Source organism: Oratosquilla oratoria, chromosome 40, assembly GCF_046742065.1.
Source record: "Oratosquilla oratoria isolate Oo_2021 chromosome 40, ASM4674206v1, whole genome shotgun sequence".
Lineage (NCBI taxonomy): Eukaryota > Metazoa > Arthropoda > Malacostraca > Stomatopoda > Squillidae > Oratosquilla > Oratosquilla oratoria.
In genome coordinates this window covers 33,680,785-33,698,284 of record NC_134816.1, presented here as the reverse complement: position 1 = coordinate 33,698,284, position 17,500 = coordinate 33,680,785, and the positions used below count along the sequence as shown (strand labels likewise).

The 17,500-nt window shown below is 35.5% G+C and overlaps 1 protein-coding gene across 1 annotated transcript in view; it reads left to right on the top strand.

The window, feature by feature from the left end:
- The first annotated feature begins 634 nt into the window (after positions 1-634).
- LOC143020768 (5-hydroxymethyl-dUMP N-hydrolase-like) overlaps positions 635-17,500 on the top strand; it is a 21,333-nt gene continuing 4,467 nt past the window's right edge. Inside the window, exons 1-2 of the mRNA XM_076177505.1 lie at positions 635-851; positions 5,490-5,600. Of these exons, the coding sequence (XP_076033620.1) occupies positions 830-851; positions 5,490-5,600 (133 nt within the window). The 5' untranslated portion in view covers positions 635-829. The remainder of the gene's footprint in view (positions 852-5,489; positions 5,601-17,500) is intronic.

Sequence of the window (17,500 nt, the reverse complement as noted above, 5' to 3'; positions counted from 1 at the left end):
CATTTTCTCTTCATTTCATAGCATTATCTAATCGTCACATATATTTTCCCATCAAGTCATTACATCATTATATGGTTTTATAATCGTATAAAATTGTATGTTGCGTTTGATCAAAAATATGAGAGAAAACGAAAACGGATAACTTTAGAAAAAAAAAATTGTATATATACGTATATATATACGATATATTGATAGAGAAATGTCTTTTTTCATACTAGTTTGACTTGTATATATATATATATATATATATATATATATATATATATATACGTATATATATATATATTTACATACGTATATATTACGATATATTGAAAAATAAATAAACGTCTTTTTTGCATACTAGTTTGACTTTATTTATTATATATGTATGCAGACACACAGATATATATATATTTATATATATATAAATATATATATATATATATATAGAAGAGAGAAAAAAAATATATTTGTTTACATACGTATATATATACGATATATTGATAAATAGATAAATGTCTTTTTTGTATACTAGTTTGACTATATATATATATATATGTATACACACACACAAACACATACAGTTTTTTTTTTTTTTTTTATCCAAAAAGCTTTATTTTCCTCACTACCAGGACACAAATACAGTAGGTAATAGTGCAGTTTTTATTGCTGGAGAAAACTGTGTGAGATGCCAGAAATCATTGGTGGCTCCTGTTAGTCACTAAAACTTGAAGCATTACACTGAAGTTTTTGACCCTTCACTCCTTCACATTTCATATTGAGATGAACGAATCCCTAAATTGCAGGTGGATTGAAGGATGACAAGGACATTCATGACAGGGACGTCATGTGGCTGAAACAATGCCATGGTGAGTGTTTACCTAATATTGTTTGCCTAATTTTCTAGTTATTGCATACATTTTGAATTCACTGGTGGTTTTAACTTGGGCTTTATCCTCTTCTAAGTTATTCCAGAAGAGGTGCATCTACAGATTTCTTGACAACTCCTCAGACATGGTCTTTAATCTGTTCCCATGACTGTGACACCTCCCATCCTGAAACTAAAATATTTGTCCATTTTATCTATTCCCCTTGATAACTGGTGTTATACCCTATGGTAATTGACAACTGACTGAACTCAGGGCATACAGAAGTAATTCCCAGGTGAAACCGCCCAGTTTAGAGTTTAATGCAAAGTAATTGTATGCAAGATCAAATAATATACTAGAAGATCAAATATATCTGGTTACTACAAAAGGTCTATGAAACTTAGAAAACAGTATAATAATTTATTATGATTGAAGATATGCCATTAAACAATAATATGTAAGAAAGGAAATAAGGAAGAAAAGCAAGCTGATTTACAGCTAAGCAAGTGAAATCCTTTTACAGCAATATAATGATTTGGCATTTAGATATATTTTAAATCTAGTTTTGTGAACTCTACAGTATATACAAATGGAACAATACTCAAGTTATACAGGTGTACTACCAGCCCTCAGGACCTGTCAGTCCCACTAGACCTTTCTCCATTCTAGACTTTCGTTTCATCATATACAAATTTGAACAATTAACAATCCAAAATGCAATTTACATATTTAGTCAATATTAATATAATTTAAGTACTTAGCTTTCATATAAGTTGCTATCTTGACATGCAATGATGCTATAATTACAATAATACTGAAATAGCATGAATCAACAAAAGAAAATGGAATTGGGGTTGGTATTTCAAGGCCCAACCATACAATTCCATAACACCTGAACATTGATCACATCACCACTTTCTCTAAAATTTTGTCAGTAATGGTAGGTCTAGTGCTTCTAATCATATTACATCTGTCAACACTGGAACAGAGAAGAGAAAGAGGTGATTTGTTGATGCAAAGGGGAGATTGTATGAAGGAGTGATTGTACCAACAGCACTGTATGGGCCAGAAACATGGAACATAAGAGAGGAAGAGAAGAGGAGTTTGAGACGAGGTGCCTGAGAAGTATGGTACGGGTTACTAAGTTGGATAGAGTGAGAAACGAGGAGGTGAGCAGAGTGGAGATGGAAAGGGAATTGGGAGATAGGGTTGATGAAAGAGTATTGGGATGGTTTGGACACATGGAGAGAATGAGTGATGATTAGTAAAAGAGGTGTGGAAGGAAGGAAGGCAGAAGTGGGTGGAAGGAGTGAACATGAGGCGGCAACCAAAGATGTGTACGGATGGGATAAAAGGAGCATAGAGAAAGAGGGGAATGTCTGTTGAGGAAGGACAGGAGAAGAGAGAAGATAGGGGTGAGTATAGAAAGGTTATGTATGTATGTATGATGCTGTGATGCATGGAAGAAGGGTGTGGGTAGGGGATGGGAGGGGTGAGGGAGTATGTGTGAATGATATTTTGATGCATCCCAATGAAATTTCTCCCTGTCTTCTCTTTTTCTGCATGAAGGAATGGAGATGGGGGGGGGGGCTGCCAATTAAACGAAGCGGCCTTTTAGTGGATGTGCTGTGTCTTGCTACATTGCCTCTGACCCAAGGCGGTGTGTGAGATGCAGGGATGACTCGTCACCCAGGAGGAGCCAAGATAAGAGGGAGCGAGGGAGGGGGTTGAATGGGAGTGGAGTACGTGGGGATGGAATGGGTGGGAGTGGATTTTATGCCTTTGTATTTGGCTACCTCCCTTGTCAGGGGGAAAGAGCTGTTGGTATATTTACGTATATCTAAAACATAGAATTTTGACCATAATCCATATGAAGTATGTCATGGCATACAAAACATCATACATGAATATTACATGACATACATACATATACCAAAGGCTTTTTTCCCCTTATAAGGAAGGAAGCCAACATTACATGACACACTATAGAATCATGGAAGTCCTTGACAGAGAAGACTTATTAAAGTGAGATAAAAGAAAAACAAGGGGACATGAAAAGAAACTCAAAAAGGATAGTTATAGAAGAAATCTGAAAAAAAAAAGTGTGCCACACGGTGGTGGATGTCTGGAACAAATTGAATTCAACAATAGTGTGTGCAAACACCATACAAGAATTTAAGAACAAACTAGATGTTGCAAGATACAAAGACGGGTCACTATGAGCATAGCTCCCCTTCCCGTATAATACAATAATATAAGCTGCCCACCTTCAGACATTATCAACACGTGTTTTTCTCCAAAGGTGGGCTGACATTCAGGCTCTGGGCTGGGCCCAAGATGTTTTTCAGTCAGTTTCAGTGATATTTCTACTACCTTTTCTCATAAGGATATTTGATATGCAGTGGCTACTTTTTTCTTCCCAATATAAGCTAGTGACATAGAAACTGTCTCATACAAATACATCGCAGACAACAGTCCAAAATTTCTTTCCAGAGAGATCTATAGGAAGGCCTAAGGTTGTGTTTACACTGGTTGAGTTTGGGCCAATTCTCCTGAACTGTTATGAGTTTTTTTTAGTTGAAACTACTTCGGTTACAATCTATTGTTCTTCCAGTGTTCAGATGTCGAATTACCCATTGTGTCATATTATATTGAGACGCTGAATGGTGAATTGAAAGGAGGTCAACATTTATGAGTGTTAGACACATTGTTGAAGTGTTCTTTGGTCATTTAAGAAAGATTCAAGCAAAGTCTTCCTCTAGATATTCAAATTCACAGCATTTGGCGAGAATCGGCCCAGTCTCTCTCTCAATGTAAATGTGGCCTAAGGATTAATGCCAGTCGCTGTGAGGCCGTAGCTTTCCAGTCACTGAAACTTGAGGCAACAGTTATTATTGTTTGACCTATGGTCTTTATAGAGGGTGTTACCAAGTAAAATTTGTGAAAGCCATCATTTACCCACACAGTTTTGTCAGACTGCTTAAATTGAGGTTAGGGTGGGTAATTTCTTGTATATTTTGAACTGATTAAACCCTTGTTTAGGTGCAGCAAAGATAGCTTGATAGCATGATATTACACTTTTGTGGATGCACACCAACAAATAAACCAAGCTGAAGAAATATATTTGTATATATTACTTAATTTACTGTATAGTCTGTATGCTTCAAGGAGTCCATTCAACCTTAGCATATGTCTTTCTCTCTCTCTTACTTCTCATCTGTGTACTCTATGAAATTGTTTTTATTATATTCTGTATATAGTAAAGGAAACTAGTACAATGAGTGTAAAAGGGGCTTTGGGGAAGAGGGGAATGTCTGTGGAGGAAGGAAGGAAGGAAGGGAGAGGATGGAAGATAGGGGTAAATGGAGAAGGGTTGTATATGGATGAGGTTGTGATGCATGAGGTGGAATGGGGGTTGAGGTAGTATGTGTGAGAAAAATTTGACGCAGCCGGAAGGGATTTCTCCCCGTCTTCTCCTTTTCTGCATAAAGGGACGGAGAGGGTGGGTCGCTGATTTAATGAAGCGCCCTTATTGTGGGTGTGCTGTGTCTTGTGACTGCTTCTGACCCAGGGCAGTGGGTGAGATGCAGGTATGACCCATCATCCTGGAGGTGCCAAGATGAGAGAGAGGGTGGAGGGGAGTGGAGTGTATTAGAGATGGAATGGGTGGGAATTGGTTTTTATGCCTTTGTTTTTTTTTACATACATATACCAAGGCTTTTTCCCCCTTACAAGGGAGGTAGCCAAAAAGGAAAAGGCATAAAATCATTCCCACCCATTCCATCCCTGAATACACTCCACACCCCTCCACCCTCCCTCCTTGTAAGGGGAAAAAGACTTTGGTATATGTATGTACAATGAGTATCATATTTTAGGATCACAACAACGATTACAACATGGGATGAAAAGTGCTGCCATGTGTCAGAGAATTTATTTAGATAATTGTCTTAATCCTAAAAAGTGATACACATTGTATTATACAGCTTCCTTTACTATATACAGAATTAAAAAAAAATATTCAGATAGAACATATTGTACTTACGTATACTAAGGACTTTTCCCCCCTTAACCAGGGAAAAAGCCAAAGTCAAAAAGCATAATTCAATTCCCACCCATTTCATTCCCATCCACCTCACCTCCCTCCTTCTCATCCTTGTTCCTTGTGGATGATAGGTCATCCCTGCATCTCGCCCATTGCCCTGGGTCAGAAGCAGCAAGATACAGCACATCCATAGGAAGGCCACTTTGTTTAATTGGTGACCCCCCTCTCTGTCCCCTCATGCAGAAACATTGAAGATGGGGAGAAGTCCTTTAGTGCTGCATCAAAATATCAATCACACATAACTACTCCATAACCCCCCCCCCTCCCCCACATAGAACATAGATGGGAAATAAGAGAGAGAGAGAGAGAGAGAGGCATGTATTAAGGTTGATTTTGTAGAATGGCTTGTAGTAAATCATGATGTATGCTACACATTAGAATGCATGTAGAATGTTTTTTGTAGTAAATATAGCTTCATGGACAACTGTTACTATAGAAGAGAGAACCAAAACAAGAAATGTTTTCTGTGACAAGTGAAGGTAAAAGAATGACCATATTTGTAGTCATAGATGAGTTAACATAAACAATATTTTCAGTCATAGTAGCAGAAGTGACTCAACCCTCCCTTGGTGTCGGATATGAACTTGGTCGAGGAGTGGAAATGAAAAAGAAGATCCTTTGTATGTATCGTCCACAACCAGACAAAAGTAAGATATTTTTACATCACTTGTTGTGTGTGAAAAGTTTTATAGGGAGATACAAGTACAAGATTGGAGTCAGGAAGGAAGTGGGTTTTGCTTCTGATTACCATTTAGTGTGAGGGTTAAGTAAGACACTGTACAAATGAAGAAAATTAATTGTATTTTTAGGGTTCACAGAGGTCCCTAAATGTTATGGTTTTGTGTGTGTGTTCCTAGTGTTGAACAGTAAACATGTGTATATTTATGTAATTATTAATTCAGAAGGATTATGTGCCTTTTAACTTGGCTACTTCCCATATAAGGGGGGGAAACCTTTGATAATATAGATTTTTTTTTTTCATTATTATTTATTTATTTATTTATTTATTTATTTTTTTTTTATAGGAATAAGTAGGTGAAGACGGCAGTGTATAGTATGATGCTGGAGTTGTTTATTTACTAGTTGTTGAAAATACAGTTGTTACTCTGTTCCATTAGACATTTGTCTGTAATGTTGCCGCACACATTTCAGCCTCTTAAGTTGCTTTGATCATAACCACACGTTAGGTGTGTTGATGGGGTAAGGCGAACAGTAATGGACGATTCTTTTGCTACCTACATCTCGTAGGACCGTCTCAAGCAGATACTTGTATCTTTGTGTTCAATTTAGGAAAAATCTCACTGATCAGCTTTTTCCACCCATTACGAGGGTTAGCCTTTACAATAACCCACGATTGGGAATATTGCATCCTCACTGTGCAAAGGAATTGTTTTTAAGCTATCTTCACTTGGGGAAACCATACTGAACAATAATTTAGCAGCGTCACCTTGGCAGTATGTAAAGTATCGAAAGGTGTACATTTTAGGTTAAATATTTTGCGAAAGCGAGTGTATGTTGTGCGTTTGTGTATAACTCGGTAATTTCACACGGCACGATTTGCATTATATCATATCGTACATTTGCCCAGGAAGGTAAATATTATTTCTATTCGCAATTCATATATATATATATATATATATATATATATATATATATATATATATATATATATATATATATATATATATATATATATATATTTGTTTATCTTTTTATTTATCATTTTAGTTATTTTATCTGGAAATGTACAGCTTGGCCAAAATGGCGAAAGTACAGTGCATGCATTATATTTTAATGACTAATTTCCTAGTCCATAGGTCCCAGTTCCAGTGATTTTGGTACACCCTGTAAGTTTCGCTGGAAAAAGTGAGTCTTGGGCCTGATAAACCTATTTGAGGTTTTTGATAATTGTAGTTTAGCATTTCCCCCGTAACTTAACTTAACCTCCCAACCCATTCCTAATTTGGCAAATCATTGGTAAATCATCCTCATAGTGATGCATTCACTTAAATATTTCAAATGGGTTTTACTTTCCAAGGTATTTTTCTTTTCTACAGGGTAGCAAAACAAAGCGAGCGAGTGTTGTATGTCTTTTGTTTGTCTGCCTCTTAAGTCCCACCTTATTTACCGACCCCAAATTGGTTTTGTTTAATTTGATTTCCGTGTGGGTTGGTTTTCTTTTAATGTTTTTGTTTATTTTTTTTATGTTGGTTTTTATATTGTTTTTATATTCAATTTTGATTATCTTCTTGCGTATAGTCTCTATACGGCGAATATTTGACTTATCATTTTCTGTAAGTCTACTTAGGAGATCTCTTATATTGGCCGACGTTTCGGAACTCTCTTGTTCCATCAACACAGAAAACTTGACACAACAATTCGCCCTGGAAGATGGAACAAGAGAGTTCCGAAACGTCGGCCAATATAAGAGATCTCCTAAGCAGACTTACAGAAAATGATAAGTCAAATATTCGTCGTATAGAGACTATACGCAAGAAGATAATCAAAAATGAATCTTCAATAGCTTTTAACCTCGTCTGCCTGCAAGAAAATATACATATACATATACATATACATGTACATATACATATATAGATTTCCGTCTCTTTCATACATATCGTTCAATTGGCATTAGCAGTGTCCACAATGAAAACCATTATTTAGCAAAGTCCCCCCATCGTGCAATTTTAGTACGTTTTCTATGATGGTAGAGGATACACAAAGAATGTCTAGGGAAAACTAAAATTTTATTCATCAAATTTCAACAATGAGATACTTTTGATATGAATACATTTGATCATGTAGGGTTACTGATTTAACCTCTTTATTCGTTAGAGTTGATTAGTTGTCGTCTTAGTTTGTTTTTATCTCATTTTATTTTTATTTTATTTTATATATCACTTTAGTATGTAATCAGTTATTGATATATCTATTTATTTGCTTATTAGTTTTTACTTGTTTATTTATTCATTTATTCATTAGTTTGTTTAATTATTAATTTATTTTGTTATTACAGACGTTGTAAAGATCAGCAAACTTAGAGTACACATGTAAAAATAATCTTCTCCACATATTAGATTACAAAGAATAGTAACTCCTGAATTGAGTTGTAAATATAAATCAACCCAACATAGCTTAACGAAACCTAACTTTGCTTAACCTAACCTAACCCACCCCAACCCAACCTAATCTAACCTAACCTAACCCAACCTAACCCAACCTAACCCAACCTAACCTAACCCAACCTAACCCAACCCAACATAACAAAACCAAGTCCAACCTAGTTAACCTAACACTAACTTAACCAAACCTTATCTTACTAACACTAACCTAACCTAATATAACATAACCTATCCACCTTGAGTGAACCGTGGAGATGTGTATTTTCTTATTTATTTATTGTCTACTCATTTATTCATTTTCAACTCATATAAATAAATTAATATATATATATATATATATATATATATATACCATTCATTTCTTCATTTATCAGTTTATCTGCATAGTAATTTATTTATCTGTTTATTTGTTTGTTTCTTTATTCACTCATTTATTAATTCATCTATATTATTATTTATCTATTTATTTACCTATATATTAATTAATTAAATAATTGATTAATTAATTAAGGTATTTATTCAATCATGTATTCATCTATGTATTTTCCTATATACATCTATCTTCATATATACTTAATTATCTATTAATTTTATTATTAATCTATTTATTTATTTATTCATCTTATTCAAAGGATTACAAAGGCAAAGCATGCCGACAGGAGACCTTTTGATCCATATCTAGGTCGGATGCAAAAAAAAAAAAAAAAAAAAAAAAAAAAAAAAAAAAAAAAAAAATAATAATAATAATAATAATAATAATAATAATAATAATAATAATAATAATAATAAATTAAAACTATAATAATTTTATTAAGGTATTTATTTATTAAGTTATATATCTATTTATTTACTATTTATTTGTTAGCATTTTCATATATTTATATATTCATTTATTTATTTATTTATCTATTTATTTATGTGTCTATTTGCTTATTTATTTGACTTTATTTATCTATTAATTTTTATTACTTATTATTATTACTTATATATTTATCTATTTATTGATTTATCTATTTATATATTTATTTACTCATTTGTCTTATTCATTAATTTGTTTGTTTGTATATTTATCTATTTATTGATTGACTAAAATACTTATTTATTTACCTATATATCTATTTATTAATTTCCTTTTTTATTTGCTATAGTAGAGTTCTGTCACCTTCTTAAGGTGAACAAATGGTTACATATCATTAGACCTACGAGCGTCAGAAAAATACTTGAATAGGAAAACAGAGGAATAATTAGAATAGACGGGAAAAACTGACAAAAACAATAAAAAGAACGGATGGTTTCCTCTCATTTTCACCCCAAATAGGAACATAAACTACGCTAAGCTGGTAACCCCTTAGTAATTCTTTTTGATGCCGTGGGTCGCTGTCGACTGTGCTAGTTAAGCTTTAGTATCCTGCACAGGTAGTGCAATGTAGTTCAGTTCGAAGCTTTAAGAATCATTTAGATAAACACCTAAGCAATATGCTGTAATGATTATAATTTATTTTATATTATTTGTTTTTGTTTTGTTATCATTTGTCTGTCTGATTTTCATTTATTATTAGTTATATGTCCATTTGTTATTATTTACTATTTACCTGTTTGTTTATTATTTAACTATACCTATGCATCTATTTATGTATTTTATTTGTTATTTACATTGTTATAGTTTTTATTTATTGTTTTATTATTATTGTGATTTTTTTTTCGCATCCGACCTAGATATGGGCCAAAAGGTCTCCTGTCGGCATGCTCCGCCTTTGTAATCCTTTGTAATCCTTTGTAATCAATCTTCTTACATACTTTATGCTTCCATATCTTGTACCCCTACAGCTGTTGCTATGCTCGCGTTCACTGATCTCGAATGAAGAGATTACTCGAATCGGTTATCTTTGGTCATCTTCCTGTCCAACATAATTAGGAGAACACGTCCATGATGACTAAACGTAAGATTAGCATTCACCTACCTGGGTGTACATGACGCTAGAGCTTTAGTCATGTAATACATTTTTTTTTTTTTAAGTAGATTATGTAACACTGGCGTGTAATACTAAACGTGAAAGGAGATGAAAACAGAGCTTCAAAAGGCATCGTATAGGGTAGTGAGTGAGTGCATGTTTTATGAGGATATTTAGGGGTCTAGTAACGCATCCTTATATATCACAGACATTCAACGTTATTTTATGATTGAATTCTAATCTCCACTCTATATATATATATATGTGTATATATATTTATATATATATGTATATATATATATATATATATATATATATATGTATATATATGTGTGTGTATGTGTGTGTGTGTGTGTGTGTATGTGTGTGTGTGTGTGTGTGTGTGTGTGTGTGTGTGTGTGTGTGTGTGTGTGTGTGTGTGTGTGTGTGTGAGTGTGTGTGTGTGTGTGTGTGTGTGTGTGTGTGTGTGTGTACATATATGATAATAATAATAATAATAATAATAATAATAATAATAATAATAATAATAATAATAATAATAATAATAATAATAATAATAATAATAATAATGATGATAATGATAATGATTATAACTATAACAATAACAATAACAATAACAATAACAAATCTCTGGCCATCTTAGGAACCCGTATACCCCAACGACGAGTTCTGGAATTCCAAAGCCATGAGACCATAAGGCCTACACTTGGCAGTTCCATGACCATTACCACCTATCTCCAGTCCCACTAAATATATCTCTTAACTTTGACCTCAGAAGCTTCTTCCTCGGCAACCTTTCCAATCCAATGACCCCAACTGATGTTGGAATGGAATAGAAACCTCGTTAATATGACAACGGCTGAGGTGGTGATTAGCCGTCAAAGACAGACATGCAGCTAACAACCAATTACAACGGCTAATGAACAAAGATCAAAGTTATCAAGTGGTAGAAGAGGAGGAGGAGGAGGAGGACATGGAGGAGGAAGAGGAAGACCAGGAGGGAGAGGTGGAGGAGAAAATGGAGGAGGAGGAGGAGGAGGGGGAGGACGAGGAGGAGGAGGAGGAGGAGGAGGAGGGGAGGACGAGGAGGAGGAGGAGGAGAGGAAGACCTGGAAGGGGAGAGAGAGAAGAAAAAGAAGGAGGAGGAGGAGGAAGAGGAAGACCAGGAGGGATAGGTGGAGGAGAAAATGGAGGAGGAGGAGGACGAGGAGGGGGAGGAGAAGAAGACCGGCAAAGGGAGAGAGAGAAGAAAAAGAAGGAGGAGGAGGAGAAGGGGGGTATGAAAGACGAGGAGGAAGAGGAAGACCAGGAGGGAAAGGTGGAGGAGAAAAAGGAGGAGAAAGAGGAGGAGGAGGACGAGGAGGTGAGGGAGAGGAGAAGGAGACCGGGAAGGAGAGAGGGAGGAGAAAAAGGAGGAGGACGAGAAGGAGGAGGAGGAGGAGAAGGAGGAGGAAGAGGAAGATGAGAAAGGTGGAAACGAAGAGTAGAAGGAGGAGGTGGAGAAATGAGGATGGCGAGGAGGAAGAGGAGGACGAGGAGGTGGAAGAGAAAGATGAGGAGGAGGAGGAGGAAGAGGAAAAGGGGTTGGAGAGCAGAAGACGGAGGATAAGGATGAGAAATAGGAAGAGAAAGAGAAATGGAGAAGGATGAAGAGAAGATAGGGGGAAGGGAGATAGGAGGAGAAGAAAGAGGAGAAGAAGAAGGAGGAGGAGGGGAAGGGGACAGGAAGAGGATTAGAAGGAGGAGGAGGAAAAGAAAGAGAAAAGGTGAAGCATGAAGAGAAAGGGAGAAGGAATATAGGAGAGGAAGAAAGAGGAGAAGAAGGAGGAGGAGGAGGAGGAGGAGGAGGAGGAGGAGGAGGAGGAAAGAGGACTAAAAGGAGGAAGATGAAAAAGAAAGAAAAAAAAGGAGAAGGAAGAAGAGATAGTTAGAAGGGGGAGAGGAGGGGGAGGAATAGGAGAAGGAGGAGGAAGAGGAGGAGGAGATGACAGAGGTAAGGAGTAAATTGGACTCCGTAGCTCATTAGGAACCAATCCCGCCTCGCCTCTTTAATGCGGAGACCCGAGCTCGATCCCTGATTACCCCCGTTGCTTCCTCTCACCTCAGCCAACACAAAATTTCCAAAAGATGAAACTAACACAGTAGTTTAATCTCAAACGCCATTTTCCTTATATGATGATTAGGTTTAACATTGCAAACTTCCCCTTTCAGGAAGCTGAAACGGTGCCCCTTACAGAGGACTTTGTAGCGTGAAATTTGATTAGTCATACCCTTGGTCCAACTCGTTGGTGGTAGAGTTCGAACTGCTGTCACCTCGACCTCCGCCACAAGTAGCGACGCTTTAATCCGGTCGGCCAGTGAGCATCACTTTTTGTTAATTGGTGAAATATAATCAACACGGTGACGCAGAGGCTATGGGACTTTGGCCAGGTAACCTCGTTTCGGTAACCTTATTGAAGGTGTTTAATAGAATAAAAATGCGAAAAGAAGTGAGGAGCTGAGAGAGTGTTTGATTTATACATGATTTAGAGTATACAATTAAATGAAACACATATACACGTACGCGTACACGCACACACACACACACACACACACACACACACACACACACACACACACACACACACACACACACACACACACACACACACACACACACACACACACACACACACACACACACACACACACACACACACACACACACACACACACACACACACACACACACACACACACACACACACACACACACACACACACACAAATCTGCCCTTGACCTAACCGCTAGGACCGTCATCGGGTCGGTCCACTGCACGGTTACTGAGATGACCGTGGCCTCAGTCCTGGGTCCAAAGGAATTAATATACGAAGAGGAAATCAGACCAGTTCTCACTGTTGTAGATAGTTTGTCCAGGAAAGAGAGAATGAGACGCGCACTCTTGCACTCGATTAGTTGTGGGTTCGAATCCCGCACTCCTCTCCGATTCCCAGCAGTGACCCAACAGTCTCTTAATCGCATAAGGCAAAGGTGACGCCTTTGTCAGCAGTTACTCAGCGCCTTCTGGCGTAGGCTCCCCATCTATGTTGATAGATCAGTTCAATAATCTGTTTCCCTTGAAATAGCAACATTTGGAATCTCAAATTTATGTTTTTTTTTTGTTTGTTTTTAGAAGTTTACAAGAAATTTCCGACCTAATTATGTGGAGAACTCTCCGTGGGCTGTTCTCGTTCTAAATAGCGGATAGTTCCTGACTTTACGAAATATTAAGCGCTTCCGTCCTTAGGGAGAGTATGGAACCAAAGTTAGGTCGCAAAGATTTTTTTCTTTTCTTTTAAGAGAAAGAGGAGACGTCTCTCCAATTGAAAAAGATTCTGAGTGACTGTGGTCCGTAGGGGTGTCACCAAACCCGATGAATTATGGACTACAAAAAACATAATATCAATCCATATGGGACAGCCTAAAGAAAACCAGTCTTACCAAAATCACCCAATCATTTGAGTTTGAAGACAAAAAATCATCAATCCAACGACACAAATTTATCAATCCAGACTCTGCCAATCTTTATGGATGGATGGGGGGGATGACGACAGGTGGTGATAGATATGGAGCTGCGTTGTGTAGGCCTTATGGTCTCTTGCAGCCTCCTTCATTCTTATGTTCTTCTTATGTTGTGTTCTTGTAAGCGTCAGAGGAATGGAATAAAACACGGGACCATAATACTTAATCGTTCATTGTCAACACCCTTATTTACGCTACAAGAACTTCAAAAATATATCAAATCTATTTCATTTACAAAACAGACTAGGAATATACTGGTTGGATCCCGCCGTAACAAATACGGCGTATTAAATATATGCAAAAAAGCGGTCGGTTGGAACCAATAATCATCTTCTTCTAGTTGAAGAACGAATGAACTTCAGAAAATCCGCGATCCAGAAGACTTCAGGAAGTTCTGGAAGTCTTTGTCTTTGTTCGTGACACAAGAGTTTCAGGCAAAGACTTCTGAAACATGATACTCGTAACGTGAAGTAAGACTTTTTGGTCAAGACAATTTTCTTTGTTGGACCATAACCACTACATATACATATACATATACATATACATATACATATATGCATATATGCATATACATATACATATATGCATATATGCATATACATATATATATACATATACATATACATATACATATACATATACATATATGCATATACATATACATATACATGTACACATACATATACATATACATATACATATGCATATGCATATGCATATACATATACATATAAATATGCATATACATATACATGTGTTGCTACCGCACATGCATCTTTACGTCCTTAAATGTAAATATAACCATGCCGACTCTTATCGTCATCCACAAGGTGCTAATATGGGTGGGGTGGGTGAACAGGTTTCTATTGGCTTCTGATGGGGTTGTGTGCTTTCATTTGGTCACTCCCTTATAGGGGGAAAAAAGACCTTTGGTACATACATTTATACTTTTACCTGAGGAACATGATGAGATTTTATATGATAATATTTGTCATTTCATTTTATTTTCTGTTTTCTTTTTAATCTAGTTGTTTCCACATTACACCCTAGCACACACAAAATCAAGACGTGTACATGACATAAACACAGATATACTTATACATTTCATATACAGAACCCATTTTGTTTAGGGCAAGCGGCAACATATACAAAAAGTCTATCTGCTACGTAGAATTTTGACTTTTATTTCGATTTTTATAAGTTCTTCATTTGGTACCCGTCTCCCGCATGATACCAAACAAGGAATCTATAAAGGAGAATGGATGATAGAAAGAGAGTTTGGAAAGGTGGTTACAGTTCTCAAAGTCAAAAAGTTAATTTGAATGTCTTTTGTGTATAAATGAAACAGACATTCTTAAAGGGTACAAGAGTGTGGTAGGATGGTAACAATTCTCAAAATAAGAAGAATTATGTATTTTTTGTGTGTGAATAAAATTAATATTCTTATAAGATACAGGAGTGTTGAAAGGTGTTCTCAAAATAAAAAATTAGTTTCAAATGTTTTTTTATGTATGAATAGAATGGACATTCTTATAGAATACAGGAAGTTAAACATTATCCTCATTTAATAGTTAAATATTAAAAGACAGAAATTAAACTCATATAAGTAAATGAATGTTACAAAAAATATCTGACATATATCATCACTTGATACTGAAGTGTTGTGGCTGACTGATTGTCTGATGGATTGACAAATTGACTGGTTGATCGACAGATTAATTGGTGAATCGACTATTTGACTGGTTGATCGACTGATTGACTGACATAGAGCCCTTTACGAACTTCTTTAAAAAGGTACAAACACTATCATAACATTAAGTATTTACAATTCTTAGGTTCCTAGATTTCTTTTAGGTGTAGGAAAGGTGGGGCGGGATTGTTGACTGCATCTCAGTATCAGCGGGTCCAAGAAAAGTAAGGCTCACCTTATGGTAAGACCACCAGCAGGTAGACTAGAGTTATTACCATAAAATGAGTACGATTTTTTCTAAGACCCACTTAAACACAGTATAGTCTAATTGATTCTTTATCGTTTATTTATTTGTTTATTTATTTTATTTATCCGTTTGGTTGATTATTCATTTATAGAATTTTGTCGAGAAACGTATAGATTCTTTATGGCAACATACCCCGGCTGACGAACCCACAATATTACCATAAACTGAGTCTAATGTATTTCAGACGCCCTGGAACAAATTATAAATATTTCATCATTTTCATTTTGATGACCTGGAATGTTTAGAAGGAATCCCAGCCGAACTCTATTTCAATTACGATCTTCCCTAAACTGACAAATGTTGTCTCAAACGTAAAGAACATTTTAGAACAAAACTTAAAGGCTATTTATATATATGTATGTATATATATATATATATATATATATATATGTGTGTATATATATATACACACACACACACACACACACACATATATATATATACATATATATGTATATATATATGTGTATATATATATATATATATATATGTATACATATATATATATATGTATATATATATACATATATATATGTATATATATACATATATATATATACATACATATATATATGTATATACTATGTTTCATGGTATTTAATAGGTTAGAATAAACTCCAAATGCTTATGAAGACAGTTTTCTATTTTCGGGGATAAAATCATATATGTGAAGAAAAGACTTCTCAATTTTGTGCCAGAATATAATAAATTTTTTTGTTTTATGTTCTTTATCTTCAAAGGCTATCTAAATTTCGTTTTGAATATTTTAAGAGGTTATTTGAGGTCCCCAGCAGACCAACGAACTGAGATTTTTTGTATATAACTTTTGATGAATTATATTGTATATACACTTGAATCAAACTACTTTGTCATTCAGAACTCCTCCCCGTCTCCCGCTGTATCTGAGACAAAAGTCACGGCAATTGGCTACTGTGAATCTTGTAGCCAATCATGGTGGGTTTTGTCGTGACGTCACCAGAAAGGGGGCGGAGTCTTGGATGACTGAGTTGTTTGATTGTGAATGTATAGTTCGTAGTTTCTCCCATGTATCTTGGACCTTTGCATAATTTACTTCCACTTTTTATTCTGTCAATTTTCTCGGACATTTTTATCCTTTTCTGAAATGTGATTCCTTATTTCAAGGAAACAAATCTGAAATGATTTAGGAACTATTTCTCACTCCTCTAGATGATAATAAATCTAGGAGAGAAGAGAAGTTCTAAGTATGTAAAGTCTGTTCTTCAAAGTCGACTTGACGTCATAAGCCCCTCGGATGAATTAGGATGCCTTGACTATGGCTTAGGATTCACCTTTACGATTTATTTTTTTTTCAGTTTTTTTTTTTATCTGTCAAGATAAAAAGTTGTCATTTTTCTGCTTTTGAGATCTCCCTTATCTTTTTTTTTTCTATAATCATTGGCAAATGCAAATTTGAGAAAAATAAGCATAAATCTTGTTTTTGAATTTTCTGAGGACACGAATTTTCTATAGATTTATTTAATCACAATTAAGCGTCCTTCCTATCTAAGCTTTCTTATCAGGTTTATTTATATAACACAGATGGAGATTATATCTTTCCGACTTGCTTTTTTAATTTGCTGACAAGTGCTGGTCAACGCAAAAACGGTAATAATATGTAAAACACAAATAAATGTTTTTTACTTTGGCAATGAAACTGGACAGTCTCTGAACGATCCTTATGAGAGAGAGAGAGAGAGAGAGAGAGAGAGAGAGAGAGAGACCTATTAGCAAAAAAAAAAAAAAAAAAAAAAAAAACCAGAGTCGTTCCCCGTTTCCCGTGATCCCTAGAGCTCGTTCAGTTCACAAACAAAGTGATGTGTGAATTTACAAATATTACACACCATTCTCAGAAAAAAAGAGTGAAAACATTGAAAAAACGAGAGGACACCCGAT